The sequence below is a fragment of the Botryllus schlosseri genome, chromosome 9 (assembly GCF_051294905.1).
Source record: "Botryllus schlosseri isolate E-star chromosome 9, Bs_hap1, whole genome shotgun sequence".
NCBI lineage: Eukaryota > Metazoa > Chordata > Ascidiacea > Stolidobranchia > Styelidae > Botryllus > Botryllus schlosseri.
The window spans coordinates 13485170-13506385 of NC_137244.1; the positions used below are offsets into that span (position 1 = coordinate 13485170).

The 21216-nt window shown below is 40.9% G+C and overlaps 2 protein-coding genes across 3 annotated transcripts in view; one reads left to right on the plus strand and one right to left on the minus strand.

The window, feature by feature from the left end:
- The window catches only part of LOC145447201 (arylsulfatase I-like), a 265569-nt gene that overhangs the window by 173090 nt on the left and 71263 nt on the right, over positions 1 to 21216 (minus strand). The window lies entirely within an intron of this gene.
- Positions 357 to 21008, plus strand: LOC145447198 (sodium-coupled monocarboxylate transporter 2-like). The gene is made up of 14 exons (XM_080325606.1): positions 357 to 591; positions 752 to 862; positions 2540 to 2630; positions 4618 to 4735; positions 5133 to 5200; positions 12392 to 12546; positions 12612 to 12752; positions 15614 to 15743; positions 15803 to 15891; positions 18080 to 18183; positions 18247 to 18407; positions 18845 to 19208; positions 20189 to 20331; positions 20763 to 21008. The coding sequence occupies exons 1-14, from the start codon at positions 452 to 454 to the stop codon at positions 20853 to 20855; spliced, it is 1908 nt and encodes a 635-aa protein (XP_080181732.1). The 5' UTR covers positions 357 to 451; the 3' UTR covers positions 20856 to 21008.

The following is a 21216-nucleotide window of genomic DNA, read 5'->3' on the forward strand; positions in this document are numbered from 1 at the left end:
TGAAAGAATTTAAGCAACCTGTCGTAAACCCAAACCTGCGAGTTCACTGCGTCTTTGGGACTGAGTCGAGGAAAGAGCTATGAGGGCGACGGATATCATTGAATATTTGTATACTAGCATGGTGCTACGCCTTTTCGTATTGGATTTAAGACTCGCTTATTCTGGTTAAGTTACCAACATTAGTGCAAAATACCAACATCTGCATGAGTGGTACCCTGCAGAATCCCATCGATGCCACGAATCTGATAGATCTTTGCAGACTTGTCTGTATTTCTCATGCAATGTAATTATGAGGATTAAGTAATGTCGTGAAATTCCCGTAGACAATCTACCAGCTGATTTTAAAGTAGGCTACCATATAAGTAATTTTGAGCGCTTTTTGTAGTTTAGTTTTATGCATTAGTTCGAAGACACCATATTATATATACTATTTAACTACATAAATACAATTATGACCGAGACAATACTGTTCGGAGCAGCGGACTATGCCGTGTTCGCCTTGATGTTGGCGGTGTCGCTAGCCATCGGCATATTGTTCGCAATTAAAGACAGGAAATCGAAAAGTACGCAAACTTATCTGATGGGAGGAAGGTAAGATATAGGCCGTCAATTGGCAAATATGAATGCAATGACCACGAACATTTCTGCGTCCGTGGAAGCCATGCATTGCATCCGAAATAGTATTGCACAACAATGGTGCTGCTATTTTAACGACGGTTTTCCTGGGTACATATGAATTTTTATTTATTAGGAAAATGAACGCCTATGCTGTTGGAACCTCGTTGAGTTTTTCTTTCATTTCCGCCGTAACCATACTCGGGATTCCGTCGGAAGTCTATTTATTCGGACCAATGTATGCCTGGTAGGTATCGGCAACATATGTAGGACTGTGTGTTGAGTGATAGACCAGCAATACGAAATACACCCGTTTTGCACTACACCACGCTTTGCTTTTCTCTATAGATTATTATGATTTTATCGGTTACCTTCATGCACTGACAATGTTTGGGTGATAAACGCGGGTATTGTGGATGAAGTGTTGTCGGCGGGTTGTTTATTTATTTAGTCGGAAATTGTCACCCAGCGGCGCATATCAATGTTAGTTCGTGTGTGTTATGCATTATGTTATCCCCCTCAATATATAACAGGATGTAAGCTTACCAATATGTACTTACAGCTGGACTATCAAACGTCTGTTCTCCCTCGACCAAATATGCAGATATATATACGATATAAATACTATAATAAGTAACATGGAATGAGTTCAATAATAGACACTGATTATTTCTAGGTATGATATAGGCTATTGATCCTGTGGTTTTAAATTTAATGTCTCCTTACGATTGTATAGGACGATCTATAAAGGCCAATTTCAAGTAATATTTAACGACCAGTTACAGTTGCAGACTGTAACAGGAAAGGTGCACGATTGCTCTCAGTAAACTATTCGTGGCAACGTTTGATTGTTAACAAACGCTCCTCAAACTTTTCAATAGAGAGATCATCCAATTAATCATTATGTGCAGTAAACATTAATTCAGTTCCTTTGGGATATAGGTCCCTGATGCGAGTTTACTAATAAACTACTTCGAAATCGATGGAGTTGATCGGCCTAAACGCTACAGAATAAAAATGAGACACGACTGTGATAGTTATTCAGAGATACGGATCCGATGAATTAGAAGAAATATAACTATTCCTTTTTATCAGTATCATTTGACCATCATAGGAACTTATCGGAACACATTCGGAAGCAATGCTACCATTCCAAGACCCTCTTGCAGCCATCTTCAAAGCGTGGAATTTCTACATGTACCGCTAGTTACTCCCCCACTGAGTAACTGCTAATAACTGATGTATAGGCCTATATACGCAAAACCTAATACGCTCTTAAACTGAATTTGCACATGAGTGCTCGGTGAGGGGAGACTATGGTAAAGGAAGCCTAATCTGTTCGCATGTTACATATTAAATATATATAATAACAATGGTACCATAAATTTCATATATATGCTTGTTCACTTGTTTATCACTGAAGGAGTAATCGTGAACATTACTAAGACAAAATCGAATGCGCATAAATGTTGAATTGAAATGAAATGCGATAAATGCGCGGTGTGACATCAACGTGTCGGGCTCTGTATCTATCCTGGATCCCCGAAATATCATAAATATTCATACAACAATTGGTGCGTGTCTGTCGCAAGATCATTGCTTGTCGCCAGCAGCGTATAGGTTTATAGTATACAATGATTTTTCCACAGTTTGTATAGGGCGCCCGTGGTTGGTCATAATTTAGGTTTTTCTTGAATCGGAACGGCCTCATAGCAGCATGCGAAGCTGAAGGTTGCTATACCACATCACAATGTGAGGTATATTCTTTCATGGTTAGCACTCGGCAAATCTGATATAGGAAAATAGGGGAACGTATATCCGCATACATTCACAATTTCTTGTCTGGTGGACGACTTGACCACTACAGTTACAGAAATGTTGGACCCTTGCATACTAAGCAAATACCATGTATTTTTCTATTCAGGTTGCTTGTTTCGTTGGTTATTGCTTGTCTTGTGGTGACCGAGATTTACGTGCCTCTGTACTTTCGGCTGAAAATCAGCAGTAGTTATGAGGTGAGAAACTATTTTGGACATTTGTTGAATTGCGATCTCGTGATCGTGTGCATTATGCAATCGTATAATTCCCACAAAAAGTTTGACTTTGTCATCAACGTCTTGTCGCCTTTTCTAAGGATGTCTAATCTCCTGGTCACTTTCTTATAAGCCTTCAACCAAATTCCAACGTATATAGGACGCGTCTTCATCTAACCGACGGGGAAATTGTGCAAGTGCATGCACGTGGGCCGTGCTTGGGTGGTTTTGACTTACAATAATTTTATCCCGCGAACCAAAGAGTGATCGCTTCTTAAAATTATGATGAAGCGAAGCTATAATGAGCCAAGATGGGGAAGATAACTTTATCGCGCAAACTCTGCCAAGATTTCCAAAACTTAAGATTCGATGATTACTTAACTGAACTTTGTCCATCGCATATTGGGTATTTGGTGTTTTGTTATTGGATATTAAAAATGATTCGGACTTCGAATACACACCAATGTCAATATATTGTCATGACATCTATAGACGTCAACTATAACTTTAGTGCAAATGTATACCCTCGTACATGGTATTAAAATCCGTGTACAAGGTTCCTGGTGTGTGAAATTTGTGGCAAGTATACCATCACACTTTTGACATCGTTTCCTCAAACTGTAGTACCACGTTTCGAATGCATCCGTCTTCTGATAGGATGTGTCTGGCGATTCTCGAAAATTGTAACAGAACAGGTACCGATCCGGCTCAACGACAAAAGTTATGTTCTAGAATCTAGAATTTCCCACGCCGAAACCCCTTAAAATATGCTTCGTTAAGTAACAAGTACCTTACTAGACATTGACGGCTTGTTGATCCGCTCATTTTTTTTGTACAATGTACACCGGGCAAAAAGCAATGGATTGATCTTATTGACTCAGCGTCAAATCCTGAAGCCGTACTATTTTTTGCTCCGCAATTACTCGCTGTTACACTTCCGTTTGCGTATACCTTTTTGTTGATCAGTAAATTATACGGCTATACTACCCTCGCCTTCATCAGATGACGCAGGCGAGTCCATTTATTGTCTGATGGAATATAACTTTTAGTTTTATTTCCGTTTTTCCTTTCACAATAATCATCGTTCTTGTCCGATCTTCATCGTAACCGCTTAACTTGCCGTTGTTATCAAGCCCAGGATAATCATACACAGCATTTAATTATCAGTCTATTGACACGTGGTTTTGGTTTTGCAAAGAAATCCAGATTGCTATAACGGAGGCCGTATGTATATATCATAGGTCTGCGTATCATAACAGTGGGTCACGAAACCTTGGGTTTCGAAATACATTGCATATGTTGCATCGTATCCGTGCAAAAATGAACTTTTAAAACCAAATCGTACTTGTGTATACGCCCGTTATAAGACGAATATACTAGTAAAACAACTTTAATTGTGCTTATCCTGGGTTTCGAGAATTTATAGCTGGTTTGAATTTGTCGTCGGAATGCGAAACAATTGGCATTCTAATATCGAATAACAGGATGAAACTCAATAAAGAGAAAAGTTAATATCAGTAGTAGAAGAATGGATATGTTTTCTGAGCTTTAACAAATTTCTCTACAAAAATCGAGTTTAGTCAAATCATTGTGACGCAATCAGTAATCAGTCATCTCTCCGTTTTCTTTCAATGGCTTGAATAACATTTTAACGAGGACACAATACCGCAACAATGCGACTGGAGGTTATTAACACCCTTCAGAACTCCAAATATGACCGGGTTGAAGGCTTGAAGCATAGGCGGACCTATCAAGCGACTGCAATTTAAGGATTGCTCTTTTCATACTCAAATCTGAAATCTATCTGACAACCTATGTATTAGAGAATGCAGTACCTCATCCGTTCGTTCCACGTTGCCAGTCCAATGCGTCTTATAATTTACCTTATCTCGCCTACTTTATCACACGCACCCTTTCATCCGACAAGCAATCAATCATGATTTGCTCATTAAATTATGTTCTTGTACAGTACCTGGAGCGGAGGTTCAATTATTGGATTAGGGTGCTAGGCACTCTCTCGTATATTGCACAAACCGTTTTGTATCTTGGAGTTATGATCTATGCACCGTCGCTGGCATTTTCGCAAGGTAAGAGACATATCATTTATTTTGTGTGCGAATTTTCACCGACCCACCCGCAAGCTGTGTTTCTTGAGAAATACCGAAGTTACGCGCACCGAAACGACAATTCTAACGAAATAGCGATCGTGATACATAATATCTTTAGAAACACACGATTGAGTATTGCGACGCGCGGTTGTATTCTTTTTCGGGGTCCGCCTTTCGTTAAAAAAAGTAATGCTTCAAAATACCGACACGAATTCGCGATACTGTTACGGTTCGCAAAATACGCGGAGGTTCGTTGACCGGTAAGAATGAACGTTGGGTTGCGAAATGTATTATCTTGTCAAGAAGATGTATCACCTTCTCGCCGATGCGACATTACAATAACGATGAATTCATTTTTGGCACATTCTCTATACAGTGTCCGGGTTCAATTTGTGGGCTGCTATCTTCATCACAGGAATTGTATGCACGATATACACTACGCTGGTAAGCCTATATTTTACAGTCGATCTCTTTCTTACCGTAGCTGGAGACGAGGAGTGGGATTATGCTACTTATATTAATCATTATCATTATAGGCCAAGGCGGATATTTGATAGACTGAACAATTCACATGCGCACTTAATACATACAGTCTTTGCAATACCATCATACTCCTATATGTTCGTTGCATCGCGTGGTATCCTGTGTTTCGCCGTAGTCATTGCGTGCTTGGAGTGTATATTGCAAGTTTTGAAGCTAAAAATAACTTCATACCTGGGACATTGTTGGGGCCCATGAAATATGAGATAGTGTTCGAAGTAATCGCCAATCGTATATAGCCTACTTATAATTCCACATGTATATTGGAAATTGAAACTATGACATGTATAATGTATACGTGACATGGCGAAGTAAAAGTTCTATTCCAAGTAACGTATACTTTAACATCGGAACCTTCGGTGTGTTAATACTTGTTTCATTAGACGTGCAAAGTAGTTGACTGCGATTATGCAGCAACTATATAGTTGTGCAGCATTCACTTGCATTGTACCTCCAAGGGAATCCCTTTAATTGGGATGATCATTGCAATTAGAGACTATGCCATTTTTTAGTTAGCTGTTGTGACTAAATTCAAGCTCATACAGATAAATCGATTTATGCTTGGTTTACCAATCTACGTTTTTTAGACTGTAGGCATACTACCATGAAATTACCCGATTTACTATGAGTAAATTGACAATATGGAGTATTAATAAACAGCGAGAGGTTTTGATACTATTCCTACAGTCCGTTGCCACTAACGTTAGGGTCACTAGCTTTCTGCAACTCATTCGGCTACAATTACTATTTCCCCGTGGAATGATTGAGGTAAGAATTCGAGGAGACGCTTTGATAACGCTCTGTCTGTGTTCAATGTACCCGAACAATCGTGCAGCGCATCGTAGCAGCGTATAGTACACATGGCGTGGCAATCAACAAAATTCCTTCGTTCACGAATGGTCTGCTGCAGGACGCCACTGAATTCCTGGGTATCAGTTGCTTGCGCATTGCGCATTCTCGCCATTTTGCATACCATCGCTTCAACCAGCGCTTATACACCCGCATGTTTGTGGGTCAAAGATTCCCTATAAAGTCTTGAGAAATTCAGAAGATTATCAAGCCTCAACATGCACAGTTGTACAATCCGTTACCTTCGATTTTATTCAGCGAAAATTCTTCCATTCAACACGACTCACTATTCAATGAGGCTCAAAATTTGCCGGAATCGCGATAACGATTATCAAGGATGTGCGATTATCAAATTTGTTTATTTTACTTAACTGTGATCCATAGCTTCGCTTCGCCAGCGTGCGATCTTGCTGGACTAACGGTTTTCATCTCCGTTATCTCCGTTATTACTGTCTGATTTCCAGAGGTGGTCAGTAACGAAGTACTTCTACTTTTTGGAAGTACTCAAGTAGTTTTCCTTTACTTCTGGTAGTTACTCAAGTAGATCTGATTTTCTCTACTTGTACTACGTAATATTTTGTGATCTACTTACTTACTTTTCGCTATTTTCAGTTTGCCAAGTAGAAGTAGTTTAATCCCCAATACGAAAGATAGCCTGGGGAATTTCGGGACTGTTTTCATGGAGTACCAAGATTTAATATTTATAAAAGTCAAGTAAAGCCCTGAAATTTTGTTGCGATTCGCGCACAGTAGTTATGGAGTAACATATATGTTTCCACGAAAGTATCAGTGAATATAACTTAGGTACCGGGTTGCTTAAGGTTCCGCTCACACCGCATTGTCGTCCATATCAAATATTTCATCACAGTAAATATGGTACACCAAAACGTTTGAAACTACCGTTTCAATATCTAGCAATTACCTATCCTATCGTTCTAGCAGCCCATGACTTGTCCCGCTAATCTGGAAAATCCGGCTTTTTGGAACGTTACACCTGTTTTAGCAGATCACCTTTGAAGCTTTTTGGATAAAAAAATGAAATATATTTTCCGCTTTTCAGAAGTGGTATTTGTATTTCACTTTCAATTCCGAGTATGATACTCGGAGTATCGTACTTTGAGTTCTAATTACTTTCAATTCTTTTGTCTGCAGAACATACATGTTGAGGAATAAAAGCAATTGTAGTAATACCTCTATTTTTCGAAAATAAAGCTACACTATATATAAATTTTACGATCCACAATATTTGTTATTTACGTATACTAATCGCGCTGTGTTGAAGCTATATCCGATACAACTCCTCTGTATTGCTCTTCGGTTAAACTTGGGGCCTTATAATATGGGGTAGGGCGTTATACCATGATATTCTCTAAAACGGAGTCTTCTTGTAAACAAAGGGTTAGTATCACATTTTCATATCAATACTATAATTTGCATCCCATGATGCGAAAGAATGTTTATTCTGTCGAGAGTTGATACCTTCTGGGATACATCAACACAAATCAAGCTCCCTACACCTTCCGCATAGCTCAATTTGCAGTTATTGACAGTCCGTGCGAACGAATTAGGACTCTTTCAAAACTAGATGTGATGTGACTTGAGTAGATTTAAAGTCAGTTAATTTTACTTCTACTTCAAGTAGTTTTAAGTGGCTTATGGAAGAAGTACTTCTACTCTTACTTGAGTAGACTTTTTCGTCGCTACTTCTACTTCTACTTAAGTACCTTTTTTGATTAATTTGACCACGTATGGTGATTTCCCAGGGATATCTTAATATCCCTGATTTCCTTACAGTAAAAACTTTCGTGACTTAACCAATTACAAATCATCCTAATGGGCGTGAAAATCAAAAAATATTGGTATCATCTAATATTACACTTTAAAAATCTGAAGTACCGGAAGTTCGACTGTAAAAATATAGGTCGTCGGGTCTGTATATTGGTATTCCAATGAGATTGCTATTCTTGTACTAAGGCCGTGCTTCCCAACGGTTTGGTCGCGAAGAATTTCTAAATGTTCAAGTTTCTTATTACATCTGCCAAATCTTCCAAACACTCATCTGCTCAAGATTAGACGAACAAATACACGTTCGCATCTAAATTATATTTCGCTCTAAGCGCCTCATGCCACGCCCCTGATGTGCTCACAATAATTCGCGAGTCAGGTTTTCGCGACAGTCATTTTGATTGGAGAGTGAAATCGGACAATGCGTTATTGTTTATATGCCTGATACTTGGAATCTATTATTTCCTACATACGCTTCGCGAACGTTGATAGCGAAATGCAGCACTCCAGCCTGATGTGTCGTTATAATCAGCAAACAATTGTCGCGACGCAAGCTATTCGCACCACTTAGTGTTCGATCTAAAAGACAAATTGCTGATTGAATACCCGCTTTCTCGTCTGTTGCTGTTTGTGGTATTCATGACATTTTTCGAATACAATGCTCATTTACTCCAGGCCGATATTCTTTATGATAATTCCGCATCTGCCGACTGGGGGCACGGCCCACTTCAAGGCTTCCCTAAGACACCGCTTACTCAGATCGGATGGTGAGGAGAACCCTCCTCGTTTGTAATGATATGTTACATGCCCCGCATGCCGCGATTTAACGTCGCTATATAGTTGTCTAGATTTTAATATGGTTACACCTCCCCCTAATGAAAAATCACGGATAATTCATATAAATTGGTATTTAGGTGTCAACCATTGCTATGCCACGACACACTTAGACTTATGAAATTTGCGACAATCAATTACTAACAACGGTCCCGCCCGAAGATGTAATTATAAATAAATAATTATGTGCCAGAACAATTCAAAGACACTACCTCCTACCTCAGCTCTACCTCTAAATCTGATCACGTGGGCTAAGAGAGGACAAAAATTATAGTAATATATGCAATTGCCGATATCGTCGACCGAATGCAATAATTAATTCCTTAAAATGTTCACGATAGCCACAACCAGGACACACTGACAACATAAAAACGGGACCACACGAGCAGTGGTTAAAACATTTATCTCGAACGAGGGGTCTGGTAGGTCGCGCAACGAAATTTGGATGAAAAGTGGGCCGTGAGCTGAAAAAGGTTTGGAAACGCTGTACTAAGGGACGTGCATTCTGTACATCGTCGCTACCTCGAGTACCGCATAGCATACCCAGAAGGGATGGTGTGAACGTGAGGTTCACGTTCGCGTTCTGTGTGTGAACCTCCGAAATTTAGAGGTTCACGTTCACAAACGAACCTTGTTAGGTTCTGCACTGAGAACCTTTTTCATATATTACAATTTTCATATATTACAATTTCTCACGTCATTATAACATCTTTGGTTGAAATTCTTTGCATTTCAACTTTCCATAACTCCATCTATATAGCGCTGGCAGCATAAAAAAACCAGCACCAAACGGGCATGCCCCTTGCCAACTTAAAAAAGGTGACTTGCTTTCTTACAAAAGTGTGCTCAAAATATCCAGCTTTCCGCCTGTGAATATTTAGTGACTCTCTGCTGTGACTTAACCCGCAATCACACGACGTCAAGAGCGAAATGCACTACATGCAGGAAGTCAGCAAATGCTGCTTATTCAACCAATCAATGAAATTGATATCATTGTCTGATGCAAAAAATCTAGCAGGTGTACTGGATCAATCTTGATTTCATATGTTTATTGTGTCATAGAAACCAAATCCGTGCGATTGGGGTGTTGGCTACTGCTGTATAACTTGTTTATGGGGTAATATCGGTTGCGAGTATAGAAACGCGTTATACACTGTGCTCAATATCAACGTAGCAATACTCAGACGCCGCATACATGGGCCTGGCACTAGAACTTTAAGGCGTAAGTTTATATTTCCTTGCAAGTCCTCGTGGAAATTGTTGGTAAAGCGACGAAAGATGATAATTTTATGGGATTATTATAGCATTTGATTGCCCCAGCTGATACATTTGACGACGTTTAAAACGTCAATATGAACTTCAGCATTGTGGCATGAGGTGGCCCGAGTCGTTGATAGGCATCGCATAATATAAGCCATCACTTCACTGAAATGTAGGTTGGGATTAGAAATATGACGTCTCGCGACGTCATGAGGTTCGCATTCACACATAGAACCTTTAAAAATAGTTCGTTTTCACACGAACCTGAACGTTTCAGAGGTTCACACCATCCCTATTACTCAGCCGCGCAGGTCTGGCTCGTCACAAGTCCATACACCATCCAAATAGAAACAATAAAATCATATTTCAATACCTCAGACGGAAAGCAATATGTTTAGGTAGGAGACTATAAAACTCGCGGGATTGGTGATCGTAAATCGACATATTGAAACTCAAACAAAACCTTTTATCGTGCATTTTCAATAACAGAAATATGCACCGCAAACAATTCCGGGAACGAGGCATCTCGCATGCCGGCAATTAATTCGTGAGCGAAACTCCAATAAAATCAAACTGCCAATTTAGTGGCAACGTTCTGAAAAGCAACCGTTGTCATGATTAGGGAATATCGGCATCGTAGTATTTCGTATGCGACCGGAATATAATGGGCGGGTAATTTTGCTAGCAATTGGAAATTTACATTTACTGACGATGATTACGCGCTGACAAACGCGCTGACAAACGCGCTGCATCATATAGCGCGGATTAAACAGTAGTAAAGGGGTGTAGTTTGTGAATGTTTTCGAAACAATTTAAAGCTGTTGTGTTTGATAAAACTGAGAGTCAACGCGTCCTGAGATAATGTTCAAACTATAGAAATTAAATATAGAAATAAAAAATCCTAGAATCCCAGAGATCCTGCAGTCGCTTACGCAAAACAATTCTCAACTCCAACCTCAGCGAAGCGGAACGAAGCTGTAAAATCGATCGTTGCCGTTCCATGTTTAATTTCTATAGTTCAAACACTGCGTACTCTAGGCTTCTTTGTTTAGTGTATATGGTGAAAGCTGCATTACACACGGCAAATGTATGTTTGACCTAAAGCTTGAATATTTGATTAAATATCTAATATCAGTTTATGTTTTGAATCGTGCTAATAGTAGAACAATATTAATAATAGCTTTCAAATATATACACTCCGTCTGTCCATTGAAACGTGGCGTTGAAACGTTGTAACTCCGCAAGTACATCCCCAAAATCCAAATTGTGAAAATTAAGTAGTTTTTGCCTAAAAACTGTCGCGTAAAAGAGGAAGTAGTCGGCGAAGCGTATTAGAGTACTCGGTAAAAGTTTAAGTACCTCGCTACTGACGACATCCGGTCTCCCCAGTCAGGGGTGTAACCAGACCAAAGTAAAGGGCGGTATTTCACTTAGATTTACTCATTTGTCTTTAAGACGCCACATAGACTTCGTCGCGCGCGCTGATATCAATTACGAAGATTTGTTAGGTCATAAACCACCGCCCAGTACCTCGGCGATGTGATCATCCACGAGACAGAAAACCAACCAACCATTTGCACTACCCAAATTGTTTTATTGGCAGGCACGTATGCCATGGCTCAATCAGTTCGTAATATCGTTGATTGGATGTTATTTCCAAAGGATTTCGTATCACGCGGCCGATCATGTGGATTTGAAAACCGGATTGTCATGCATGTCTGGTTTTAGATTAATATCAATCAATATATGGTGCCATTATCCCACTACATCTCGAGTGCAGCCGCAGCAACATGACATTGTTCGCGCTGCTAAGTAATGATAGATGATCAATGAGTTAATATATCCCTTGGATATACTGCTTGCGGTTAATTGCATAGGCCTACTTGGTCACTTACTTCACCTATGATTTTCCATATTTCCTATACTCCATCAGTTTTTAGCATTCGGCTCATCTTTCACTTGCTATTCGCTATCATATGACTTGTTTGTTTGTGGTATTCATGGTGTTTGTCGACTACTATGGTGAATTACATCAGGCCGATATTCTTCATTCTTATTCCGTAGCTGCCGACTGGTAGCACGGCCCACATCTAGGCTTATTATAAGAAACTGCTAACGCGGATGTGATGGCGAGGTGGAGCCTAGATAAACTTCCAGCACTTCGGTAGGAATTCTGGATTCGACCTCGGTCGGACTCGAACCCGCAAGCCATTGGTGTTGTAGCTGTGGATTATACCACCACGCCACCCGTCATCTGACTTGAAACGGTAGTTACTCGCACGGGAAAAATACTGAAACTTCAACACATGTTATATCAAATCAGTTTCCCCGTCCGATGCGACATTAATAAACGGAACGATTTCACAGGGGGGTTTGAAGGCCGTGATTTGGACCGATGTCTTTCAAGGAGCCCTCGTCATTTTAATCATGATTATTGTCATGTTTCTGAGCGCCAACGACGTCGGAGGTTGGGGTAAAGTATGGAAGCTGAATCATGATTCCGATCGTTTCAATTTCTGGGAGTATGTCAGCGCCGCGGTAGGACTCGTTGCTTGTCGGTGTTATCGTACGGGCGTATAATATTTAGTTTCGACATGGATCCGAGGGTACGCCATTCTTTCTGGACGGTGACAGTGGGACTAGGAATTTTATGGATCAGCGTGTTCGGGTCGACGCAATCACAAGTACAAAGATATTTGGCTGTGTCCAGCATTGCAAACGCCAGAAAGTAAGTGCTATTGATAATGCATAACCATAAACCCTATTTATATCAAACATCAGAGAGCCCTAGTCATGAGAGGGAGACCTAGGATGTCAGTGGTGAGATGCGTAGTGGTATAATCTAGGGATGGTGTGAACGTAAAGTTCAGATTCGCCTTCTGTATGTGAACCTCAGGGCCACTCTATACAGCGCTGGCAGCATCAAAAATTCAACAGTAGACGAGCATGCACCTTGACAATCTCGAAAATTTTACTTGCTTTGTTACAAAAGTTTGCTCGAAATATCCAGTTTTTCGTTTGTGAACATTTAGAGGTCTGTTGTGAGCTTGAGCCGCAATCACGCAACACGAAGAACGAAATACACTACATGTAGGTGCTCAGCGAATGAAGCTTATCCAACCAATCAATGAAATTGATATCGTTGTCTGATGTAAAAAATCTAACGGGCATACGCAGTCAATCTTGATTTCATATTTTTATAGTATCATAAAAATAAACAATTCTGTGCGACTGGGGTGTTGGCTACTGCTGTATTACTTGTTAATGGGGTAATATCGGTATCAAGTATAGAAACCCGTTTTACACTCTGCTCAATCATACGCCGAGTACATTGTCCGGTCCGGCCTGGACCGTTAAGGCATAATATTATATTCCCTGGCAAGTCCTCGTCGAAATTGTTGGCGAATCGACGGAATATATTGATTTTATGGAATGATTATATCATTTGATTGCCCCAGTTGATACATTTGGCAGCGTTTAAGACGTCAATATGTACTTCAGCCTTGTGGCATTATGTGGCCCGAGTCGTCGCTAGGTATATTGTGTGCATTAGTATAGGCTGGGGTTACCATAATTTGGAAAACTGAAAAGAGGACACTTTTTCAAAATTCCCAGACTAACAAGTCATTTTCTGGCTCAGCTCCCAAAATGCAGTTTTTCTTTCACATTCCCAGTTCGTTGAGTACAAAAAGGTCAACTTACCGGCTCAGCTCCCGGAATAGCCGCCGGAGCGTTACTTCAGAGCTGATTTACTGTATCTCAGACGAATTTTGCCCTATATATAACCGAAATTCTCAAAAATTAGGACAAAATCTCAAAAAAGAGGACATCTAGGCGTCCTCCGAGAACGCTTTCCAAAAAGTAAAAAAAGAGGACAAATCCTCTTAATGAAGGACGTATCGTAACCTTAATATAGTCTATCACTTCACTGAAATGTATGGTTGGAATTAGCAATATGACGTCGCGTGACGTCATGAGGTTCACGTTCGCGTTCACACAGAACCTTTCAAAAAGGTTCGCGTTCACACGAACCTGTACCTTTCAGATGTTCACACCATCCATAGTATAATCCACAGCTGCAACACCAATCGGTTGCGGGTCGAGTGCGACCGAGGTCGACTTCACAATTGCTACCCAAGTATTGGAGGTTTATCTAGGCTCCTCCTCGCCTTATCATCCGTGTAAGCGCTGTCCTGTAAAAGCCTAGAAGTGGGCCGTGCTACAGGTAGGCAGCTACGGAAAAAGGAAGAAAATCGGCCTGGTGTAAAAGACCACAGTAGTCAACAAACACTATAAATACAACAGACAAACAAACCCGGGCTATCAAAAAGCCCGCGGGCCATATTCAATTTTTTTATCCGAACAATTGATAATGAGAACGGCCATCTTCCGGCCCTGACTCCATAATATGTTCTTATTCTTAGGCTTGTTGAGCGCAACATTACAATTAAACTCACGTAAAAACTGTCAACAAACTGCATCAGGTGCAACTTCTGACACCGTCGCCGTTGCTGTTGTTTGTGCTGGAATTCATGGAGTTTGTCGACTACAATGGTCATTAACACCCGGCCGATATTCCTCATTTTTATTCTGTAACTGCCGACTAAGAGCACGGCCCACTTCTAGGCTTTTTAAGACACCGCTTATACGCGGATAATGTGGCGAGGAGTAGCCTAGATAGACCTCCATCAGTGGTGGCCTTACGAACGGGGGGGGGCCCTGGGCGAGACTTACCGGGGGGGGCCCTATAAGTATCTAACCGTAACTTCTGGGGGGCTCCGCCCCCCCAGACCCCCCTTTCCCGCGGTAAGGTTTGGCCAGGTGCTGGATTCGGCTATGTCTATTATTGCATGTGTCTAAGGATAGACTACATCAAGACTAAGTAATTCTACCGCATGCAGAGACGTGATCATCATCGGGATACGGGACTTTTCTAACAAATGCAGAGATCTGATGACGATTGACACATCCGTACGGAATCATATTCTTGCTTGGTACACGGATTTCCATGTTTATTCGTTGTTATCCTTAAAAAAGCGCATATTCCGAATAGGGGGGCCCTTCGACCAGGGGGGGGGGGGGCCGGGCGACCGCCCACCTCGCCCACCCCAAAAGCCACCACTGACCTCCATCACTTAGAAAATGAATTCTGGAGTCGACCTCGGTCCCACAACCCTTTAGTGTTGTAACTGTGGACTATACTACGTGGATACACTACGCTATCTTGCCAAACTTCTGACACCGTAACGGGTAGGCTGCAACAGCAGAACGTTCATCTGTGACTGGGGAAGTGGAGATATTGTATCGTTCATGTTAAATTTTCAACGACATTTATGCCGTCATGTGACCCAATGATTTTTTTAACCTTCCCTAACATGACGCCTATCATACGGCAAGGTTTGATTAACTGTCGCCGCGGAACAAGACTATATGATTTCGTGTTGTTGATGTTTGTTTTGTGTTCGTGGTTTCCCGACTACTAGTCATTTTACACTAAGCCGATATTCTTTATTACGATAATGATGATTATTGCTATAGCTTGATTATGATGATGATGATGATGATGATTATGACTGAATGTCATTTCAGAGCTATGTTTTTCTGCCTTTTTCTGGCAATGATACTCGTCACCCTATGCATTGTGAGTGGCTGGGTCATGTACGCGTATTTTGCCGGTTGCGACCCGATATTTTCGAGAAAAGTTTCAGCACCCGATCAGGTAAGACTCATTGATACCGTCAATACGACTCGCTTTCGTTACACTACATCTGTTGACAGCTCTTTCCCTTCATGGTTTTGAATATATTCCGGAACAGCCCGGGAGTATCGGGAGCGTTTATGGCCGCCGTGTACGCCGGTTGTCTGAGGTGAGGTAGTCATTTACCTGGAGTGTTTATGACCATAGCTGAAATTGCACAGAGCAGTAATTTTGAGCTAGTGTCATACCTATGATTCGTGATGACACGCCCATTTCGGCCACCATTGCCTAATGTCAATTAGACGCGATCAGTATGGTCTAATTATGAGTTACGATTGCTGTAGGGTGGTATGGCATGTCAGGTGCAGTGGCGTACGCACGGGAGGTTGTGATTCGACGAATATAAATTCATGTATTGTATCGGAGAATCATTTCCAGTTCAGTATGATTCCTAACAGTTAAGGACCAGGGAACCCCTACTTACACCCGCAAGCTTTCGGGGAACCCCTCATATCCTCTGAGTCACTATAATTGTAATACCGCATCACACATCTAAGTACAAATGTAATACCTTACTAAATATTGCTTGTGCGTTTGGGAACGCCGGTAAAGTACTATTTATATAGTTGGCCGTGTTTTAGTTAGTTACGGGTTTTTAAAGGTTGTTAGTTCTAGTTATAGTTAGGGAATTTGAAAATTGAGTAGTTCTGGTTCCAGTTGCGGATTTGGAAAATTGAGTAATTCTAGTTGTGAGTTTTAAAAAGTGAGCAGTCCTAGTTCTATGCGTCCAGCTAGGCCAGGGGTTCTCAAAGGGTGGGCCATAGAGCATTTTGAGGTGGGCCACAGAGCCATTTAGAAAATTTCAGAGTTAAGGTAACTTCAGTTATATTTCTCATGTCATTCGCTAAAAATATATTCGTATTATCCAATTATACGTAGGCTACAAAAAGCTTTTCATCCGACTCTGATTAGACGTAGTGGCACGCATGAAGTCAGCATGTACAAATCGAAAACGTTAGGAAGAAACGGTGGCTTTTTCTACTGGCTATGACAACCTACGGCTAACAGCAACTAAAATAATTTTAAGTGTATAAAAACTGGAAGATAATGCTGAAGTAACCAAGTATTCCGGTAGGGTCATATGTCGTATTCCGTTGAAAGGGGTATGCAATGAACTCGCAATGAAGTGCATATGATGTACTGATTTACTGTGCTTCGGCAGGCCGTATTATTGCAAGCTAAACATAGCCATAATTGCAAATTATTAGCAACTTCTGGCGGAGGTATACTGCATCACTGACTGCAACAACGAATCTTAATGGATCGAGGATTTATCGGAGCGCATTAATCTTTGAAGTCGGTTTAAAATGTCCGGCCTGGAAATCCCTGTACTTACTGAAAGAGTCACAGGAATTGATTGTATCATTGGATTGAATATTCTGGCATCGCAACTTCAGTTGTTTTGGTACAAGACGCGCAAAGTAGCCTACATCATGCATATTGAAAAATCTTTCTCCATTTCTCTGTAGTACCCCATTCACCAATGAATTGTTCGATGCTGGCCCAGAATGAATATAATATTCCCCACAATACTATCACTAAAGTCCCAATCACACAGTGCGGAGATCTGATCATTGTGTTTCGCGACGGGAATGGAGCAGCGGACGAAACTAATATACTTGGAAGTTTTAGCTTATGATCTACCAGGGCCGTAACTGCCGCACCCAGATCCCCAATTGGGGGAGCTCGAAGGGGCCCAAGATTATTTCGTTGGTCGTTTGTTGGAGGATATTTATTCGACTTGAATTTCTTTTCGTGGTTCACGCGATTTCTTATTCCGGGAGATCGAGATTTAAATGTCATCGGTTAGAGAAAAATGCCCACATATTAGAGAAATAGGCATTCGGCGCTGTCCGTGACCACGAATTAAACAGGATTATGACTCCAAGATGTCAGGTGGGCCACAGCACATTTTTAATTCGGAAAATGGGCCACGACCAAGAAAGGGCTGAGAACCCCTGAGCTAGGCATTTCAGAAATCCAGTAGATTGTACGTACAAGTCTGAGCTGAACTGATCTCTAAAAGGGAAAAGCAGAAGTTATAAACAAATATTCATCATAATGTTTTCGTTGTGTAAGAAAACCATAATTTAATGGCTTATCTTAGTTCTTTTAACACTCTGTTGATACAGAAATTTTCGTCGAATAATATCGCTGATATTTATTAATATTTTGACGAGCGTAATGCTATAGCTGCTAATTGCTTGTAATCAGCCTTGATTATTCTGCTTAGCCTTCCGGCCGCCGTGTCCACGTGAAGTAAATCTATATTTGTGATTTCTGATTTCAAATTTCAGTACAGTGTCATCAGGAATCAATGCCATGGCCTGCGTTACGGCAGAAGACTTCATTAAGCCATTCACAAACTTTTCGGAGTCAACATACACGTTTGTGGCAAAGGGTGCGATCGAATTTGTTCAATGGATTAATTCTGCTTGAAAATGATATTTCCACGTGTGTACAGTTCTTGTATTTGCGTACGGTTTGGTATCCATTGGATTCGCTTGCTTGTCAACCATCCTGGGCGACGTTCTCCAAACAAGTCTGTCGCTTCTTGGAATATTAGGGGGTCCAACGTTGGGTGTTTACACTCTCGGAGCTATATTTCCTATGTCGACGAGTTGGGTAAGTAGACCTGTAACGATTACAACGAATGTGGCCGATTTAAAAGAGTCGACGAAGAGATAAATACATGTACGAACCAGCGCTATATATGTGAATCTACTACTTGTATTTATTGCGGTGTGTCCCAATATTCTTAGCACTCGTACCCTTTGAGTTTTCACTAACATTTTCGGTAACCCCTGTCCATGTTCAACACAACCACTGTTGGTACCTATAGTAAAATCAAAAAGACCATTGATGTGCAATCGCGGTGAGCGCGAAGAAAAATTTCGAGATGAATAAATCAGCCCGGAAGCTATTCAACTTCTTCAGGTTTGCAAAATACTTTGGGTTCTGGTTAGCGTATAGGCCGACTTCCACAATGCATCTCGCATTAACCCCTGTACCCAACACACTGATGATATAGGGCTACATTCAATCAATCTATCATCAATTAGGGGTCAGCAGTGGGTTTTGTCTTCGGAATCAGCGAAACATCCTGGATGTACATTGGTAGTCAAATCTACCCGTCTCCCTTGCTACTGTATTGGAAGCCAAAGGCACGTTTCGCGAACCAATGCCCGGCTCTGCCAACAGTAGCACCTGTCAACACTACCGACATCATCGCAACGACATCACAATTGTTCACGGCCTTTGCGGAAGAGCTTAACGCAACAATGACGACCACTGCTGCCGCACAGTTGCCACAAGCCCCAGACCGACCACTGACCGCTGAGTACTATGCCGTATCGTATGCTTACTACACTGCAATCGGCTTGGCTGTAACGCTCTCACTTGGACTGATCGTGAGCTTTGTCGAAGGTGAGTTCACCGTGACATACCGGGACCCGTATCCTGTCAAAGTGAAAATAGATTATAATGACATTATGGCTATCCTTTCACGTAAGCACTTTATTCAATGGCCTTTTTATTATATACACTATTCTGATTTAAACGGTCAAAGTTTACTTTAATTTCGCGTTCCTTTATCTGTACCCAGAACTTGTCAGCATTGTAGTATTTATACTTTTTAGGAGTAGCCTACTCAATAGGTGTTGATCACTTGCATTACGTACTCAAGAGATAATAATCCCGACTGCTCTTACCTCACATTTTCCGGATTTTAAGGAAACTGGTCCTATGGAGAATACTTAGAATACATTTTAACTTGGAAATCGCTTCTGCCACCTCTAGTCGAGTAAAATATTTTTCGCTAATTCTACTTTAGCAGCAACGGGGGCTACCCTGAGCGCCTTTGTCTGGACCTTATGAAAAGATTAGAACGAAGTTGTCTGAAAAATCCGCGTGCTTTACATCATGATAACTATCGAAAAATATGTATATGTTTCTTAGATTTGACATGAACCAATAAAAGTGTCTTGAACCTCACATGTCCGTATATGAAACAATCACAGTCTTTCTTCAACCGAGGCTTATGCGTTTTTACAAGTGGTATACTGGAAACATAGGCATTTTTATTAGCTATTAGGATTTTGGTGTATTTAAGTGTTGCAGTTAGATGTTGCCTTGACAAAAGTTATTGTTATCCCTACATGCTTCCTTATTAGTTGTATTAACTACGCTACTGGAGAGTTGTGGTGTTGACACGCAGCTTCGAAACTGACCAGTATCTCGAGAGCAATTTCGATTCTTCTGAGATTGGGTCTTAGAATTCGACTTTGCAATTATGAAAAAAAAAAATTTTGTGTTTATATATTCCCGCCTTCGAATCTCATTGTCGTCATGACTAATAATAATTGAACGGAACAGCATCATTCGAAAGCATGACTATCTTTTGTTAGGAGGCCACCGACGGACAAAAGATATAGATCCTTTACTGGTTATCCCTATCTTCGACCACGTGCTCTTCAGATGCGTGATACCCAAGAAGTACAGAAGAAAGCTGTGGTGCGGAATCGATCGTGACGGAAAGCGGAATGATGGCGTATGATATAAATAGGCTACCTCAGTTCTACGCCTATAGTATGGACTGGCGCCCTTGCCAATTTACATGTATTCAATAATGTTAAATCAAAGTATTGATGACTGAGACACAATATATTTCGTTCGTACGTTATCTGGAATCTTTGAATCAGGATTGGATTCGTTGATTTGGTTTGGCAATATTGGAAGGCCCCAAATCGCATTGTTTTGCCCACATCTCATACCGAATCCGAGTGCCCCGGTTTAGTGTATATTTTATGTCGCTACCGTCTCATGTGGTATTACCTTTGCACCAAATGTTTGACCTGTCGCCGATGTACTCACGTGCTCAATTTCGTTCTCGCAACGGCAACGTCATTAGTGATAAATGTAAAACGTTAGCCCTCGCAGTTAAATCAAAGTTATGACCTGAAATCTGAACTTTTTTCACAGAATCCGATGGATATTACAGTTGTCGCGTCGGGAGATGACAAAGGTGAAGAGAATCCTGCGTTTGACGAGAGAGAGCTCGCAACGAAAATGTGACATTGTATTAGCGGAGGCAACGACGCACTAATCATATAATCGGAAATAATTTTACCAGTATTGAATAATAGTTTATACGTGAGCATTGAACATATAATTTTTGATAACCATTTTCTAGTAGCTTCAGAATACATTCACTGACTTTATTTGTAATATGACGGCAGTTTATTTGTTTGCTATTGCGACGTTTGGCATGTGTATTAGATGGTGCGAACGTTCGGTTCAGGCTCGTGCTCACTCGGGAAACGTCGTCGCGCTCGAAAACGAAGCTTTGTAGGTTCTACCCTGTGAACAATTTAGTGAAAGGAAAGAAAGTTCAGGTAGTCTCAACATCAGTGATCGGAATTACTTGAGTTTAAAA

What these genes read in the sequence shown, in the direction of transcription:
- LOC145447198 (XM_080325606.1), top strand. Translation starts at nt 452, where the DNA reads ATGACCGAGACAATACTGTTCGGAGCAGCGGACTATGCCGTGTTCGCC. An exon ending in GTCGCTGGCATTTTCGCAAG is followed by an intron (nt 4,736 to 5,132) that starts GTAAGAGACATA and finishes TTCTCTATACAG; the next exon opens with TGTCCGGGTTCAATTTGTGG. An exon ending in ATACACGTTTGTGGCAAAGG is followed by an intron (nt 18,184 to 18,246) that starts GTGCGATCGAAT and finishes ACGTGTGTACAG; the next exon opens with TTCTTGTATTTGCGTACGGT.